The sequence below is a fragment of the Delphinus delphis genome, chromosome 1 (genome assembly GCF_949987515.2).
Source record: "Delphinus delphis chromosome 1, mDelDel1.2, whole genome shotgun sequence".
NCBI classification, from domain to species: domain Eukaryota; kingdom Metazoa; phylum Chordata; class Mammalia; order Artiodactyla; family Delphinidae; genus Delphinus; species Delphinus delphis.
Genome location: NC_082683.1, coordinates 67,003,573 through 67,021,556, shown reverse-complemented (window position 1 = coordinate 67,021,556; position 17,984 = coordinate 67,003,573). Strand labels below are relative to the sequence as shown.

At 36.5% G+C, this 17,984-nt stretch overlaps 1 protein-coding gene across 4 annotated transcripts in view; it reads right to left on the bottom strand.

Annotated features, from left to right (window-relative positions):
* The window catches only part of AK5 (adenylate kinase 5), a 236,941-nt gene that overhangs the window by 185,057 nt on the left and 33,900 nt on the right, over positions 1 to 17,984 (bottom strand). For all 4 annotated transcript variants that reach the window (XM_060023864.1, XM_060023872.1, XM_060023881.1 and 1 more), the window contains one exon: positions 2,789 to 2,980. In XM_060023864.1, the coding sequence (XP_059879847.1) occupies positions 2,789 to 2,980 (192 nt within the window). The remainder of the gene's footprint in view (positions 1 to 2,788; positions 2,981 to 17,984) is intronic.

Here is a 17,984-nt window from a genome sequence, read left to right as displayed (position 1 = left end):
ATTACACTGAGGTAGGACCGATGATCATACCCACTGCATGGGTCGGGCATCTGAGTCACAGACAAGATAGGTAACCTTCAGGAGGTCACACGGGTGGTAGGTGATGCAGCAGGAATCTGGACCAGGCAATGTGGCTACATGGTGCATCCGAACCATGACCTCTGTGCTGCCATCGTCTGCCAGGCTACATGCATTGTCTCATTTCACCCATACAACATTATGCGGTCGGTAACATCATCTCCAAGTTATAGATAGAGACTGAGTGCTAGAGCACCATGAATTTATTAAACAGCAGTGGAGCTGAGATTCCAGGTGAAGGGTTTCAGACTCTAAATCCCTAGGGAAGAGGAGCACCAAGATAAAGTTTCTCACCTGGACTGAGAGGTATGTGGTCTCTGTGGTCTTTAAGAACCTCACACCAAAATCAATGATGAATCCTACTCGCGGGCAGAGAGAGTCTGTTCTACTCACTACGGGGCATTCCTGTAGTGCACGACATATGTGTGAGGACCCCCTGTACATTCTCCTTTACAGCAGTCATCACACTTGATAACTCATTGTTTAATGTCTGTTTCCCCATAGACTGCAAGCTCTGTTCATTTACTGGCAACATACTGTGTACCAGAGAGGCACTGTTCTAGGAGTTTGAAGTGTGTCAGGAAATAAAATAAAGATCCTTACCTTTTGTTTATTTAGCATTGCACCCCTAGCACCTAGCAGAGGGTCTGGCACCCACTGGTTCTCAATAAATATTCACTGAATGAATAAATGAATCAATTAGGAGGGGCAGGTAGAAGCAAAAGAAAAAAAATTACAGAGAAAAGGAAATATTTGGGTTTAATCTAACTCCCAGATTTTTATTAAAATCTTAATATGTTTTTGATTAATCAGGATAACCGTTTTAATAATTTAACGCATCTTTAAAAGCAGAAATGCTACCAAGTATATTTTAATTCCCAGAGCGACCTATGATCCAGGTTCTGAAGGAGGACATGTGCTTCAGGACACTGCACTCACTCTTTTGTCAGACTAAAATTTCCAGTGACATTTCCCAGAGCTTAGCCTGTGTTTGTGTTCGATTTTCAAAAGGTGACTTTTGAAAGTCACCTTTCAAGTCACCTTTTGCAAGTCTTCTCCCAGTAATTAGAGGCATTTATCTTAAAGCTCATCGGGGTTTAGCAGGGAGGTTACAGGCTGTCATCCGCATTGTTATTGACGCCCTCAATTAGAGGCAATGGCATTTCATCTCCATGCAAAATATTAGTAGATTAACAGTCCCCACTCTGCATTCATTTGGGAAATATCTTCTGCTTGTGATGATGAACGTGACAAGCAGGGAGTAATCAGAGACACTCTGGTAATGCCTTTAAGCCTTGCAAACATCAGTTAAAACTCTGGCTCTGCAGCTTGCAGTTGGGCTTTTGTCTGTAGGGTAAATTTCTATTTTTATGACACGACACAGAAGTCAGCATTGCTAATTTCCAGGAGAAACAAGCAACAACCCCAACAAAAAAGAGCCAGAGAAACATCCACCCTGATTTTCTTGAATCTTTCATGTCACTCAATGTCTCTTTTAGACATAAATGGACTCTGGCATTGTGGACAACTTTCATGTCAGATTTATAATTCTCTGACATGACAACTTTGACTCAAAGGGCAAATTCTAATAAATATTTCTTTATAGTGATAAAAAGACTGCAAAGAGATTATTATTCAAATGTCGTTGACTGTCTCTTTCAATCTAAGGGCACTTTAGGCTAATGAAGAGATTTTTAACACAGTAAATTGTTAGGTCATAGGAGCTCTGTGGATGGGCTTCAGTAGATTTACCTAAAATTTATGGAAATCATCTTATGTGCATTTTATTGGGATGGGCATGTATCCCTTTCATCAGATTCTGCACAGCTTGTAGCCCCACTAGACAAGAATCTCTGGTCTCGTGAGAAGAGCTAAGGGCTGAAAGGAGGGTTATGCCAAAGTCTGCTACCACCACGGAGCACCCCAAGCTGCTTTGGTTTTAGTGTCTTCTTCTGCAAAATGCCTCAGCTGGCCAACGATCCTCTGTCTCCTCTATTCCATAATTGAATCTCTGATGTGTGGGGACCGTAAATTTAGCTAAGTTTTCACCTTCAGCTTCCTGTATTCTAATAACTGTACTAACCAGTGATTCAGCTTCATCCTTCTTTGGCACATTCAGTATCATTAACCACAAAACAAACTATTTATGAACAAAGTTAATATTTGCATTGTATCGATGGAGCAGAAAGATCGATGCCTTCCATTTTGAGACAATATCACTTCTTTATGACAAGTCAAATGCTTAATAACTTTTTGGGCCATCAAAATCTCATTTTTTTATGTGGTAACCTATGATAAAGTCTAACTTACAATTTAAGTCTAATATAACACTGTATCAATTCTGTTTATAAGCCTATCAATTTTATTAGGTTTTCAAAGACAGAAGAGTTGAGAAACTGGGCCAATATTGCCTAAAATGATCAAAAAATTATTTAAAAATACTTTAAAATTTGTGGGCCACAGAATTCTAGCCAAGGTTAAAATTTATCATTTTTTGTAAAATCAATTAAACTAAAGTGAAAGTGCTTTTACCATCACGGCTTAATAAAGGCAAATCAGGTCAAAATTACCAATTATTTTTCATTGGATCTCCACCCAAGAAAAGTCACTTTTTTAAGGTAAAAGTTATTTCTAAATGAGAAGAACATAGGATAATTAGAAATCTGAAAGATCACTCTTGTACTAGACATGTAAATTATATCTAACTTACTGTCATGATGAGCCCCTTTTCCTGGAAGTATTTAACCAATGGAGCAGCGTTCTGCTTGAAGTTCATTAGTCTCCTTTGGGTAGCTTTCAAATTGTCATCAGGCCGCCCCTGTTGCTCTGCGCGCCTCAGTAATCTTTCTTTGAGCCTCTGATTGGTACAGGCCAGGAACACCACCAAGTCAGGAGTACAGATCTGTGGAGAGCATCAAACAAGTAGACAGGCATTCAACATACCAACCAATGTGAGTGTGGGCAGTGGCATTTCTCTCTTCTGGGTCTGTGGAGACTGCCATATTTTTGACCCTCTATGTTTTTGCCAGCATATTTCCAGGGCTACGGCTCCACACAAGGCCAGGAGGAGCTATTGCTATTACAGTCCATGTAAATTGTATACTTCAACTCACAGAGTCGTGTACAGTGGCCCTCCAAATTTCTGGAAAATACTTTTTGCCTATTCTCAAATAAGTTTTCAAATTTCAAGTTAAGATCAATATAGGCCAAACTCTGCCAAAGGTAGATGTGACCTGTTTAGAGGGGAAATGACTATTGAGCTACAGATATTCTCTACAGTAAACAAGGACTGCTGCTATTATTACTATGTGCTGCCCTTTTAAAAGTATGTACTGTATGCCAGGCCCAGTGCTAAGTTATTTCCTTATGCTGTTGCTAAACTTTACAACAATCTGCAAGGTAAATATTATCTCCATTTTAAAGATGAGCAAACTGAGGCTCTGAGAAATTAAGTACTTGTCTGAGGTCACATGGTCAGTAAGGTCAAAGGTGATACTTGAACCCAGGTCTGTCTGGTCTATGGTCTGTGTTCCCTCCACTATTACAAAGAATCAAATGGCTCAAAGGCCTTCATAAATTTCTGAAAATACCAAGGAATAACATGAAAAGAACCTATGAACTAAACAGTTTTTATTTAACTCAATTAGAACTAGTAATGTATGTAAAAGATAACGTGATCATTTAAAGTGAATGTATTTTCTTGTTGAAAATGGGACAAGAAAAAGAGGCAGTTTTGCATAGCGCTTTAAAGAAATGATCTCCAAAAATTTTTTATTGTATCCTCACATTAGTAAATTATTTGAGCATCTACCTCAATAAATATATACCTATTAAATTATAAATTATGCATGAAGGTATGATAGCCATGTACTACCATACTAATATATTGTATATATTACATACGTACATACATATGTACGTATGTAATATATTGTATAATAGTATGTATGTTGTAAAATACACACAAAAATACAATTTTTAAAGGATGACATATGATAATCGTAATTTTAACATTTTCTTCCCACACTACAGTGGTTTGCCTTGTGCACTCTTGAGACCACTGGTTAGAAAATGGACCCTGGAGTCTGGGAAACATGGATTACTGTTCTTGCCCTAGGATTTATCAGCTGAGCTATGGGCATATGGCTTAACTTTACTAAGCCTCCATATCTTCATCTGTCAAAAGAGATACATGAACCTCCTCCCTGAGTTATTATAAAGATTAAATAAGATCAGCACAAACTTGATCAATGGTAGGTGCTCAACAAATTTTAGCCATGTTTAATATCTCTTGGTTGTCATGATTCTATATTGTCCTGGTTCTCATTTAACTTTTTGTTCTGTATTTTTTTTTCTCTTTGCTCAAATTTTTTTCCTTAAAAATGTAACACAAATAATGATGTTTATGAGCCTTAGATCATGTTTTCTTTTGTTTTTCCCTCTCCAGGTTCTTATTCTCTCAGCTCCCTTCCACTGTTCTGGTTTCAACCACCTATCTTTTGTTGATGGATTCCAAATGTACATTTTCAGCACTGACTTTCAACAGCACTTATATCCTATATGATCAAATGCTTATATGACGGCTCTACCTGAAAGTCTTGTTTTTTTTTAAGTTTTTTTGATGTGGATCATTTTTAAAGTCTTTACTGAATTTTTTACAATATCGCTTCTGTTTTTATGTTTTGGTTTTTTGGCCGTGAGGCATGTGGGATCTTAGCTCCCCAACCAGGGATTGAACCCACACCCCCTGCACTGGAAGGCGAAGCCTTAACCACTGGACTGCCAGGGAAGTCCCTGAAAGTCTTAATATTTATTACGTGTGACTCAGCAAGGCCAAATCAGTTCCAGCACCTTTTTACCTGAATGAAATTCCCATCTTGCTTATATATGTATTTGTTTATTTATTTATTTTTATGGTAGCAACACTACTTTCCTGAATCTCTCAACTAGAAGTCTTTTTTAAAACTTTTTTTTAATTGAATGAAAGATTATTCTTTTTTTTTTTTTTTTTTTTTGCGGTACGCGGGCCTCTCACTGCTGTGGCCTCTCCCGCTGCTAGCACAGGCTCCTGACGCGCAGGCTCAGCGGCCACGGCTCACGGGCCCAGCCGCTCCGCGGCACGCGGGATCCTCCCGGACCGGGGCACGAACCCGCGTCCCCTGCATCGGCAACCGGACTCCCAACCATTGCGCCACCAGGGAAGCCCCAAGATTATTCTTTTAAAAAAATAAATTTATTTATTTATTTTTGGCTGCGTTGGGTCTTTGTTGCTGTGCGCAGGCTTTCTCTAGTTGCGGTGAGTAGGTACGGGAGCTACTCTTCGCTCTGATGCGTAGGCTTCTCATTGCAGTTGCGGAGCACGGGCTCTAGGCACACGGGCTTCAGTAGTTGTGGCTTGTGGGCTCTAGAGAGCAGGCTTAGTATTTGTGGTGCTCAGGCTTAGTTGCTCTGTGGCATGTGGGATCTTCCCGGACCAGGGCTCGAACCTGTGTTCCCTGCATTGGCAGGTGGATTCTTAACCACTGTGCCACCAAGGAAGCCCTGAATGAAAGATTCTTTAAATTCTATAGTGTTTTACAATTTTCAAAAGTTTCACAAATGTGATTTCATATAATCCCATAATAACTCCTTTTAAAATTCCCTACTCTTATATTGCCCCTCCCCCCTTCCCCCTGGTAACCACTAGTTTGTTCTCTATATCTGTGAGTCTGCTTCTTTTTTGTTTTATTCCCTAGTTTGTTGTATTTTTAAGATTCCACATATAAGTGATATCATATAGCATTTACCTTTCTCTGTCTGACTTATTTCACTTAGCATAATGCCCTCCAAGTCTATCCATGTTGCTGCAAGTGGCATATACACCACATCTTCATCCATTCATCTGCTGACGGACATTTAGGTTACTTCCCTACCTTGGCAACTATAAATAACGCTGCTATGAACATTGTATCTTTTTGAATTCTCAGCTAGAAATCTTAATATCATTTATAACCCTTATCAAAACTTCACTCTCTCAGAGCTATCACCATGGACTGTGGAGTTTGGTCTTGAAACACTATTCAGATTCCCCTTCCCCCAGTTCCCACTGCCACTGTGTAAGCACAGGCACATACTTGCATAAGTGATTAAGAGCATGAATTTTAGAATCAGATCATCCTGATTTTATATCTAGAATCTGCTATTAGTCATTTGTCCTTGGGCAAAAGGTTCAATATCTCTGAACTTCAGTTTTCTCAACTATTTTTCCCTTCCCATCTCAGTAGTTTAATATGTCCCATAAAACACTTTTAAGTAGCTTTTGAGAACCCTTAACAATTTAAAAATCACTTTGTAATTTTTGTGTGATATATGGTAAAGAGATTATCTGAAGTTAAAACTTTTATACTATCAAATATTATAATGCAAAATTCAAATTAAATAAAATCCTTGGTAATATTCAGTCTTACCCAACATAACAAATGACATCCTTTTAAATTTACTTTGAATAGCATATAAGGGAGAAGACAATTTTTGACAAATAAATTAAAATGACAGGGCTTCCCTGGTGGTGCAGTGGCTAGGAATCTGCCGGCCAATGCAGGAGACACGGGTTTGAGCCCTGGTCTGGGAAGATCCCACATGCCGTGGAACAACTAAGCCCGTGCGCCACAACTGCTGAGCCCATGCACCACAACTACTGAAGGCCGCGCGCCTAGAGCCCATGCTCCTCAACAAGAGAAGCTACCACAATAGAAGCCCTCGTATCACAAGAAAGAGTAGCCGCTGCTGGCCGCAACTAGAGAAAGCCCGTGCGAAGCAGCAAAGATCCAACACAGCCAAAAATAAATAAACAGAAATAAATTTATTAAAAAAAATTAAAATGACATTATATTGTTCTTGGTTTGGTCATATTGTATATTAAAATATGGAAAAAACTTCAACTACTAGCTCAGTGTTGAATGCAGGCAAAACCTGCATTTAGAAATTCTTGCATTTTGCGTTTAAACAAATTAAATGCTATACTTTAATACATTTTGTGTTTTGTTTCAGACTGCAATGTATGTGCTTCTCCCTACTTAACACAATGAGGTTATGGGGAGACTTAAATATGTAATCATCACTATGTTTTTTCTTTTAGAATTGGCTTTTGAAATTAGCTTGAAATTTATAAAAGACTTTTTTACACTTTGATAAAACTGCATTTTGTTTATTTTAATTAATAGACTTTAAAAAAATCAGTTATAAGTTTATAGGAAACGAGTAGAATATCTAAGGTATTTGTTGTTCCTGTTGTTTCTTTAATTTCTCCCAATACTTTTTATTGCAGAGCTCTGTAGTTTTCTATGTAATGTTCTTGCCCATTTAAAAATTATTCCTACCTATTTGATATTTATTTTTATTTTTTAACATATTTTTTATATCTAAGATTTTTGATCAATGAATGCAACTTCAGGTCTGATATAGATGACTTTGAAGTGAATCTGCAAAGCTATTTAATTTTATAATTGTAATTAACTTGCTGTCTTTTCTTGGTATAAACTAAACAGCATATAACCAGTGATATAAAAAATTAAAACGTGGAACAGGCGAGACCTCCATGGTAGCTGGGATAACCGGCTGACTGCTCAACAGTGATCTCAGCCACAAGCATGATCACCTGATTCCTAGTCACCCCCGCACATGCCCACTCATTAGGACCCTCGTTCTCCAACAGTGCTCAATTTTAAAAGAAAAATGTAATTGTTTATGGTTTTTTCCCAAAAAATGTAAAATAGAAGTAGTCACCATTCTTTCCCAGAAGATGTGAAGCACCTAGAAAGTTTTCATGAAATTCACTCATGAAACATTGAAAAGTATCACCAAACGAAGTGGATCCTTGGCATACCTTTTCTTAGCCTATGTTCTCAAAATGTATGTGCCGATTGAATGAATGAGTGAGTAAGTAAAAGATGAGAACAAAGACCAAGCTACCACTTTTGTCTACATGGAAGTAAACTTCCCAATTGCTGATATTTTTTCTGCCATTGGATCAACTAAATCAATCTTTTTTTCCCTGTCATTATATGCACAAGTCAATCTTCCTCTATCCATTTTCTCAAAGTCCCTTATCTGAATGATTACTCTGTTAAAAAGAACATATGACCATCTTTGATTAGCAAAGATGTATTATTCACAGTATCAGACTACTAAGTGAGCTTATTTTAGTGAGCTCTCTTCTTAACTGTCAGTGCTTTTGACTGCCATATTCTTTATGAAGACATGTTCAAAGGCCTACACTCCATAGTTCAGATCACTGTCAGAAACCAAGAAGCAAAGTATGAAAAAAAAAAAAAACCCACAAAGAGAGAAGATCACAGTTGGAACAAAAACTGGAATCACAGAAATAAGAGATGAGAAAATCTTGGAGGTTATCTAGCTCAAATTAATGCCAAACCTGTAATCATCTCTACAATCTCTTGACAAGTGATTTTTAAACTTGAACCTTTAAACTTGAATGTTCTTTGTGAGCATTTCTTGTGATGCCTCACTACTTTTGAGGCAGTCCCTTTCATTACTGGATAACTCTAATAACTGGGAAGTTCTTTCTAATACTGGGCTAAAATTTTCTTTCTTAATTCTGCCTATAGGGAAAATGTAGAAGAAATCATTTCTTTCACCCATTAAGCATTTATTGAATATACACCATTATTGCAGAGGCTAGACTAGATCAAAAAGGGAAAAAGGATAGATACCTGGACTTCACTATCATTTAACATGGAGATAATTTCCGGGCAAAGCTCTTAATGGACTGTGGGGCTGAGGGGACAAAAATTGGAATATGGGGCCTACCATGGAGGAGGAGCTCTAGAAACTACTACTGCTGCGCCCAACTTAGGTTCCTGGTTGGAATCCTAAAGGGCTATACCATCAGAGTTTGTGTGAATCAGCCTTCACAGTACTAAATTTCATTTAGAATCATCCCATATCCTCATTATACTAAATGTATTAATAGCCAATTAGGCATTGAAAACAGAATTAGTGAACTAAAAGTTCAGGAGAAAATATCCAGACTGAAGCAAGGGGGAGAGGGGGGTAGGAAAAGTACAGAAAAGAGCAACAGAGACATATGAGACAATGCTTAGAAAATTCCAGAAGAAGAAGAGAGAAAATGAAGAATCAGTGTTTGAAAATGTAATAGCTAAGAATTTTCCAAACTCATAAATAATATCAAGTCCCAGATTCAAGAAGCAATATAAAAACCAAGAAGAAAAAACTCAGATCTAAGCACATCATAGTAAAACTGCTGAAAGCCTAGACAGACACACACAAAAAAATCTTTAAAGCAGCCAGAAAAAAGAAATGATAGATTACCTTCAGAGGAGCAATAACAAGACAGCTAAATTTGCCAAAGAAACAATGAAAGCCAGAAAACGATGAAATGACATCTTTAAAGTGCCAATAAAAAATAACTGCCCATCTAGGTTTCAACATCCAGTCAAAATAGCTTTCAAAAACTAAAAGTAAATACAGATATTTTCAAACAAACAAACACTGAGAGAATTCTCATCAGAAATTCTACTCTAATGGAAATATTAAAGAATATTCTTCTGGTAGAAGAAAAATGATCCAAGATAGAAATCTGGCCCAGAGGAATGAATGAAGAGCAATGAAATGATAACTCTGTGGGTGAACCTAAATGAAGATTGACCATATAAAAAATATTAAAAATATCTTGTGGTACTTAAAACAGAGATGAGTCATGAGGCAGGTAAATGAAGTTCAACCTTTCTAAGGTCTTGCTTAGGAAGTGGTAAAAGTATTGATTTCTATGAGACGTGAATAAGTTAATGTTGCATGTCATAATCTATAGAACAGGAATCAGCGAACTTTTTTTGTAAAGGGTCAGACAGCAAACATTTTAGGTTTTTCAGGCCATGTGGTCTTGTAGCATCAAAGCAGCCATAGGCAGGAAAGCAGGAGTGGGGACTGGGGAGAATGCAGAGGAGGGGTCAAACCAGTGCAAAGGTGCAGTGTCGGGTTAGTCACTGTGATGGAGACTGGGATGCCATGCTGCTGGCTCTTCTAAAGGGACATGTGTGAGGAGCCTCTATTTATCAGAGCCTGTCCCCTGCTGGTCAAAAGTACCCCCTTGGCACACTGCCTCCTTCACACTTTCACAATGTGTATATCTCAGGGCAGGAAGTCAGTGAGTTGCTGTCCTGGGCAGCATTACATGGGTACAAAACTGGTCACAGCAGCAAAGGTCAAATGAAAGGTGGGCTGAGAGAATATAAGGTAGGGCATCAGAGGTGCTAGATACAGCAGTACACTTGAAATATAAAGACACAGAAATGCTAAAAGTAAAGGGATGGGAAAAACATACCATGGAAACATTAACCAATAGAAAGCTGGTAAAACCATACAAATATCAAATCCAATTAAAAATGGGCAAAGGAAACAAAATATCAATTGAAGGTATCCACTAGGAAAGTGGGTCTTGAAAGTTCTCATCATGAGGAAAAATTTTTATAACTATGTACGGTGATGGACATTAACTAGACTTACTCTGGTGATCATTTTGCAGTATATACAAATATGGAATCATTAGGTTGTAGACCTGAAACTAATATAATTGTAATTAATACAATTATTCCTCAATACATTTTTTAAATTAATAAAATGCCTAACAATCCATTTTCTACAAAATAAAGGGCAAAGGACTTGAACAGACATTTCTCATTAGAGGACTTACAAATGGCCAACAGGTACAAAAAGAGTGTGCTCAGACTCACTAATCATCAGGGAAGTGCAAATCAAAACCACAACGGGGGAATTCCTTGGCAGTCCAGCGGTTAGGCCTTGGCGTTTTCACTGCTGGGGCCCAAGTTCAATCCCTGGTTGGGGAACTAAGATCTCTCAAGCTGTGCAGTGCGGCAAAAGATACCCCCCAAAACAAACAACAACAACAACAAAACAACACAATGAGATATCACCTCACACCTCACACCTCACACTGTTAGAAGGGCCATTATCAAAAGACAAAAGATAAGTGTTGGTGAGGATGTGAGGAAAAGGGAACCCTTGTGCACTGTTGGTGGGAATGTAAATTGGTTCAGCGACGATGGAAAACAGCATGGAGATTCCTCAAAAAAAATTAAAAATAGAACTATCTCAATTCAGTAATCCCACTTCTGGGTATATATCCAAAGGAAATAAAATCAGTACCTCAAAGAGATATCTGTACTCCCTTGATCACTGCAGCATTATTTACAATAGCCAAGATATGGAAACAACCTAAAAGTCCCTTGATGAGTGAATACGTAAAGAAAATTAGTATTTTATATATATATATATATATATATATATATATATATATATATACACACACACACACACACACACAAAGAGCTAAATATTCAGCCTTAAACAAGCAGGAAAACCTGCCATTTGTGACAACATGGATGAACCTAGAAGACATTATGTTAAGTGTAATAAGCCAGACACAGAAAAACAAATATTGCGTGATCTCACTTTTATGTGGAGTCTAACGCAGTCAAATCCACAAAAGCAGAGAGTAGAATGGTTGTTGTCAGCCGCTGGGTGGAGGGGAGATGGGGAGATGTTGGTCAAAGGGTGCAAGGTATCAGTTATGCAAGATGAATAAGTTCTGGAGATCTAATGTACAGCAATGCGACCACAGATAGTTAATAGTACTGTATTGTGTACTTGAACTTTGCTTAGAGGGTAGATCTCAAGTGTTCTCATCACAAAAAAAATTTCTTTTTAAAAGAAGAAAGTTGTAACTGTGTGAAGTGTGGCTATGTTAGTGAGCTGGATTGTGGTGACTACTTCACAATGTATATATACACCAAAAGGTCAAATTGTATGCCTTAAACATATGTAATTTTTATTTGCCAATTATACCTCAATAAAGGTGAAAAAAAATCAGACAAAGTAGTCGACTTTAGGGAAAGAAATATTACTAGAGGTAAAGAGTGTCATTTCATTATGATAAAAGATTTAATTATCCAGGAAGACATAATAACTCTTAATTTGCATTACCCAATAATATATGCTCAAAGTATACTGAACTTGGACAGGACTAAAAGTAGAAAGTTACAAATCCACAGTCAGAGTGGGAGATTTTCATAAATCTTTCCAAATAACTGATAGAACAAGTGGCAAAAAAATCAATATGGAAAAAAATCAGTAAGGTTATAGAAGAGTTTAATACAATTAACAAATTGATATATATTTATAAACTATAACCATCAAGTTGAACACAGAAATTTTAAAATACGGACAGAAAATTTAAGAAAGTTGACCATGTTCTGAGCCATAAAGGAAATCTAAACAAATTTCAAATGATCACACAGATTATCTTTAATGACTACAACGGAAATAAACTTTGCATAAATAATAAAAATATAAATAGAAAATCCCTGTTTGGAAATTAAGCAATACATTTCAATATAATTCCTGGGTCAAAGAAATCACAATGGAAATAAAAATATTTTTAATTAAATTATGATCAAATTATATATAACATTCCAAAACTTGTGGGATGTAGCTATATCCATAGATACAGGGACATTTAATGCCTTAAATGAATATATTAGGGGAAAAAAGAAAGGTTGAAATTAGTGATCTAAGCATCCATCTCAAAATGGTTAAAAAAAAAGAAGAAGAAAAAATCAGACCTTTTAGGTCTACTAAAAAAGGAAAAATATAGGAGCATAAATTAAATTACATACATAGTTAAAATGCATAATAAACACATTATAGCTAAGGGTTCATTCTTTGAAAACACTAATAAAATCGATAATCCCTGGTGAAACTAATCAAGGAAAAGAAAAGGCAAAATATTGAGAATAAAAAGGAAGGTATCCCTAAATATCGTACAGCGATTAAGATGATAAAATAGGATATTAAGAAACACTTCATGAAAACAAATTGGAAAATATATATGAAATGGACAGATTTCTAGAAAAACACAACTCTCCCCCCCCAAAAAAAGAATAACCAGAAAACCAGAATGGCTCTTTATTTATGGAAGATATTAATTCCACAGTTCAAAACTCTTGCACAAAGAAAACTCTGAATCCAGATGGCTTCACTAGTGAATTGTATCAGACACCAATCTAACAGAAACCCTTCTACTAAATATAAAGAAGTAAATACTTCCCAATTCATTTTATTAGGTCTGCATAATCTTTGAATCCAAAGCCTGACAAGGACATTGAAAGAAAGAAAAGTTATAGGTCAGTCTCACTCATGAACGCAAGCAAATATTCTAAGTAAAATATTAGCAAATGAATCCATCAATGTATAAAAAGGATTATATACACCATGACCAATTCAGGTTTATTCCATGAATGAAAAATGTGTTTACCTTTCAAAAATCAAGCACTGTTATTTACCAAACCAACAGAATAAAAAAGAAAAAAAAAATCATGTGATCATCTTAAATATAAAAAAAGCACTTGGTAAAACTTAACATCCCTTCACGATAAATACTCTTATCAAACTAGGAATTCAAGAGAATGTCCTTAATCTGATAAATAATAAATACATAGAAGTTACAGCAGGCATCATACTTAACTGGGAAATGCTGAAACCTTCCCTCTGAGATGAAATAAAGGTGCCCATTATCATTATTTCTAGTCAACACTGTAATGGAGATTTTAGACAGTAAATTAAGACATGAAAAAAAAAAACCCATAAGATTGAAAGGAAAGAAATATAATAGTCATTTGAGATAATATGATTGTATGTGTAAAAAATCCAAAAGAATTTAAAAGCCATAAGAATAAATATGCATATTCAGTATGGTCTCTGCCTAGAAGGACAGTATACAAAAATCAATTTTATTTCTATATACTAAGAACAAACAATTTAAAATGAAATAAAAATGCTAGTTAAATAATTAAAAAATCATTTAATTGCCTAGGGGAAAATCTAGTGAAAAATGGTACAAGAACACTACACAGACCTTGGCAGAAATTAAAGATTTAAATAAAATGAGGTATATGCCATATTCATGAATGGAACACAATATCATAATGTCATTCTTCCCAAATTGATCTATAGATTTAATGTAATCTTTAAATTCAAGCAGGGTTTTTCTTTGTGTATGTGTGTATGGGAATTGAAAAATTGACTCTGAAATTTATTTGGAAATTCAGACGGCCAAGAATAGCCAAGGCAATCTTCAAGACAATCTTGAAAAAAAGAATAAAGTGATAGAACTTACTGCCAGATAGTGTGACTTATTACAAATCTACAGTAATTAAGACACTGTGGTATTGGTTTTAAGGAAGACCAGTAAACCACTGGAACAGAGAGAGAACTCAGAATCAGATCCACTGCCCAAATATATGATTTACAACAAAAGTGAGGAAAGCACAGTCTTTTCAATACATGGTACTGGGTCAATTGGATGTTCATATGGAAAACAATGACTCTTGACTCCCTACGTTATAGGATATGCAAAGATTCATTCCAAATGGATTTTCAGATCTAAATGTGAAAAGTAAAATGATAAAGATTTGAGAAGGTGACATATAAGAAAATAGCTTCTAGACCTTAGGGAAGACAAGGATTTCTTAAATAGGGCCTAAAACACCCTAACCATAACAGAAAAGTTTGATAAATTGGATGGCTTTAAAATTAAAAAACACTAATATATTTATTAAAATAGACTAGTAAGAGAATGAAAATGTCAGTTGCATAGTGGAAGAAGATATTTGCAACACATATAATCAACAAAAGGCTTGTTTTGAAAACATGAAAAGTAATCTTACAGATCAATAAGAGAAGGAGAAAACAATAGAAAAATGGGCAAGAAACTTGATCAGGTATTTTTATAAAAGAGGATATCCAAATGACTAATGAATTGAAAAGGTGCCAACATCATTAATAATCCAGGGAATGCAAATTGAAATACGTACCCACCAGAATGGCTAAAATTAAGAAAGAAGACCAACAATATCAAATGTTAGCAAGAACATATAACGGTTGGAGCAAGTTTGTGATAATTCATCAAACAGCACACTCAAAACCTGTGTACCTACTATGTGCTAGATTCTATTCTATACACCAAAGACTAACAATGACCACAAATCAGGTATGTCCTTTCCCTGGCTGAGCTTATGGCCAGTTGGAGGAGACAAATTTTAATCAAAGAATCGCACAGATAAATATAAATCTATAACTGTGGTAAGTAGCTCTTACTATGAGAATATTATAATAGGGAGATCCAAACTTATCATGGAGATCATGGAAGGCTCCTATGAGGAACTGACAATTGAGCTGAAATCTGAAGATAAGAAAGGATTAACTAGAGAAAGAAGGGGAGGAAAGAGTGGTCTTTCCAAAAGACCAGAAATTCATAGAGAAGAGCCAGCATGTGGGCCTAAGAGGAATGCAACACCCAAATTTTGCATGAAGTTTGCAGCTCACAAGATGAGAATCTTTTAGACATCATCCTCCTAGAGAGGAGACCATCTAAACAGGTAGGCATTTTTTTTTTTCCAGGATAGGGGAAGCAATTAATGTCTTGATTGGGAATCTCTCCAAATTAAGTTTGACATGTACAAGTAGAAAATTCTAGACACAGGAACAGATGAACTGGGACCCTGGCAAATATGAAGTTCTGTCATCTGTTTTCTTGGTCTGCTCTCTTTTCCCAATTAACATGCATGGGCTCTGCAGCACACATCTTGGTTATAAACTCCATGACTTAAGCTATTACATTAAGACCCTTGGGTTTACAGAAAAGGACAAGAAGTAGGATAATGTGAATCTCTAAGGAAAGCAAGTTCAAGACTCTTCTTCCATTCTTCCTCATCCTGTTCTCTTCACTTTTGAGGAGAAAGGTGCGGCCGAAGTTGGTCAGAGCAAGACTTTTCACTGAGCTACAGTCTTAGGTAGGGGCATGGTTTCTCTCACTTAAGATCCTCTCTTTTACTTCCAAGAGGTTGAGAAGTAATCCCCATTTCTCTTTCTCTTTGTTGCTCATCTTTTTTTTTTTTTTTTTTTTTTGAACTTGCTTCTTTCTAGTGCAACTAGTGAGATCGGCTGGACTTAATTTTCAGAAGGCTTGCATTGGGCACCTCTAAGCACTGGCACAATTTATGGCTTCCTGGTTTTACTTCCTGTCTTCTCCTCCAATGGCATTCTCTGGATGAACATTTCTATGACGACACTGTGACAATCTGAGACTTAGTGGGTGGGATTAGGGTTGGAGGAGGTCTCCTGGCCTGATTTGGTCTTAGGCTCTAAGCTGCTGATAGCCTAGAGGAAAGGAATTCTCCTTGTAGTTTAGATGGTACTCTTGGGCTCCACTGGGTTTAAAGACAAAGTTTCACAGTAAAAGAATATACATTTCTTGGGCTTCCCTGGTGGCGCAGTGGTTGAGAGTCTGCCTGCCGATGCAGGGGACACGGATTCGTCCCCCGGTCCGGGAAGATCCCACATGCCGCGGAACGGCTGGGCCCGTGAGCCATGGCCGCTGAGCCTGCGTGTCCGGAGCCTGTGCTCCGCAACAGGGGAGGCCACAACAGTGAGAGGCCTGCGTACCGCACACAAAAAATAATAAATAATAATATACATTTCTTTTGCTGTTAGTTGCTGTCCCTGCACGTATTTGATTTAGGGATCATGGTGGAGGACTAGTAGACTAAGGATAGGTTTGCTTGTTCCCCAAATATCATTTTAGTCTCTCATATTTCCAATGATCAGTACAGAGTATTAGACTTTGATTAGGAAGAGGAATAAGACATTTTCTCTGACCTTAAGGAGCTATAGTTTAGTAGTTGAGATGAAACAATACTTATAATACAATATGACTAGCACAATGTTTAAAAAAATATGGGAATAAAGACAAGGGCCTCTTCCATATGGCTATTCTTATAATACTGGATGTCAGTTAAAATATTCTCCCTAAGCGTTCTTTTTTACAAGAAAACTGCCATTCCAGATTTCCATTACTGTTACAATTGCGTGAAATTACAGGAATTAAATGAAATTTGTTTCACTGAGGCAAACTCTGATAACAATGTGCAGAAGACCCTACAGCTGTTACTGAGAGAGTAGTTGTTACACCAGCTGCCCTTGCATGGGCATCCTTGGAAACTTGTTAGAAATGCAAATTCATGAGCTCCACTCCATTCTACTGAATCAAAAGCTCTGGAGATGGGACCCAGGAAACTATGTTTTAACCTTGCTTTATATTATAAAAAACACTGTATATAGACATGAGTGCTTGAAACAGTAACTTAATGAAGTTGTAGGCTCTTTAAAAGTAAAATAAAAACAATAAAAATCCTAAGTTGATCAATATGATTAAGTACAAAAATGAAAGAAAGTAATCGTTTTGTTTCACTTAGGGAGAAAGCTAGTATGTGAAACTTTATTTTTTTATAGTTTGGGCGTTTCTCATTGAAAAACTCTATTCTATCCATTTCCATGGCCCAGTGGTAATCTCTTACAGTCCAATGCATATTGCTTCCACTACTTTAGTTAAGTAGTTATCTACGTTATTCTGTCTTTTCATAATTTGTCACACGTCAAATTAATGATATCTGCTGAACAGAGTATATCATTAATGGTTTCAAAAAAATCATTAGTTTATGAAAAGTACATTTCTGTGGTTTGATTTTTATGGTGCAAATCTTCATTTCAATAAAAGCAACTGGAGGACATTAAGCTGCCAAGATGGAGGAATTTAATTAAGAGGAAAAGAATAAGGTTTTATTTAATATATACCAGGATGACAATATGGAAATGAATGTAAATTTATAATGTTATTTTTTCCAAGATATTTTTTCCCCAGCACTAATTTGATTATGCAGGCATCTACTTCATTCATTTATTTATTCATTCACTTAATATTTACTAGGATCCTATCGGGAGCCAGAAATTGAAGTTCTGGAAAGGTAAACCAA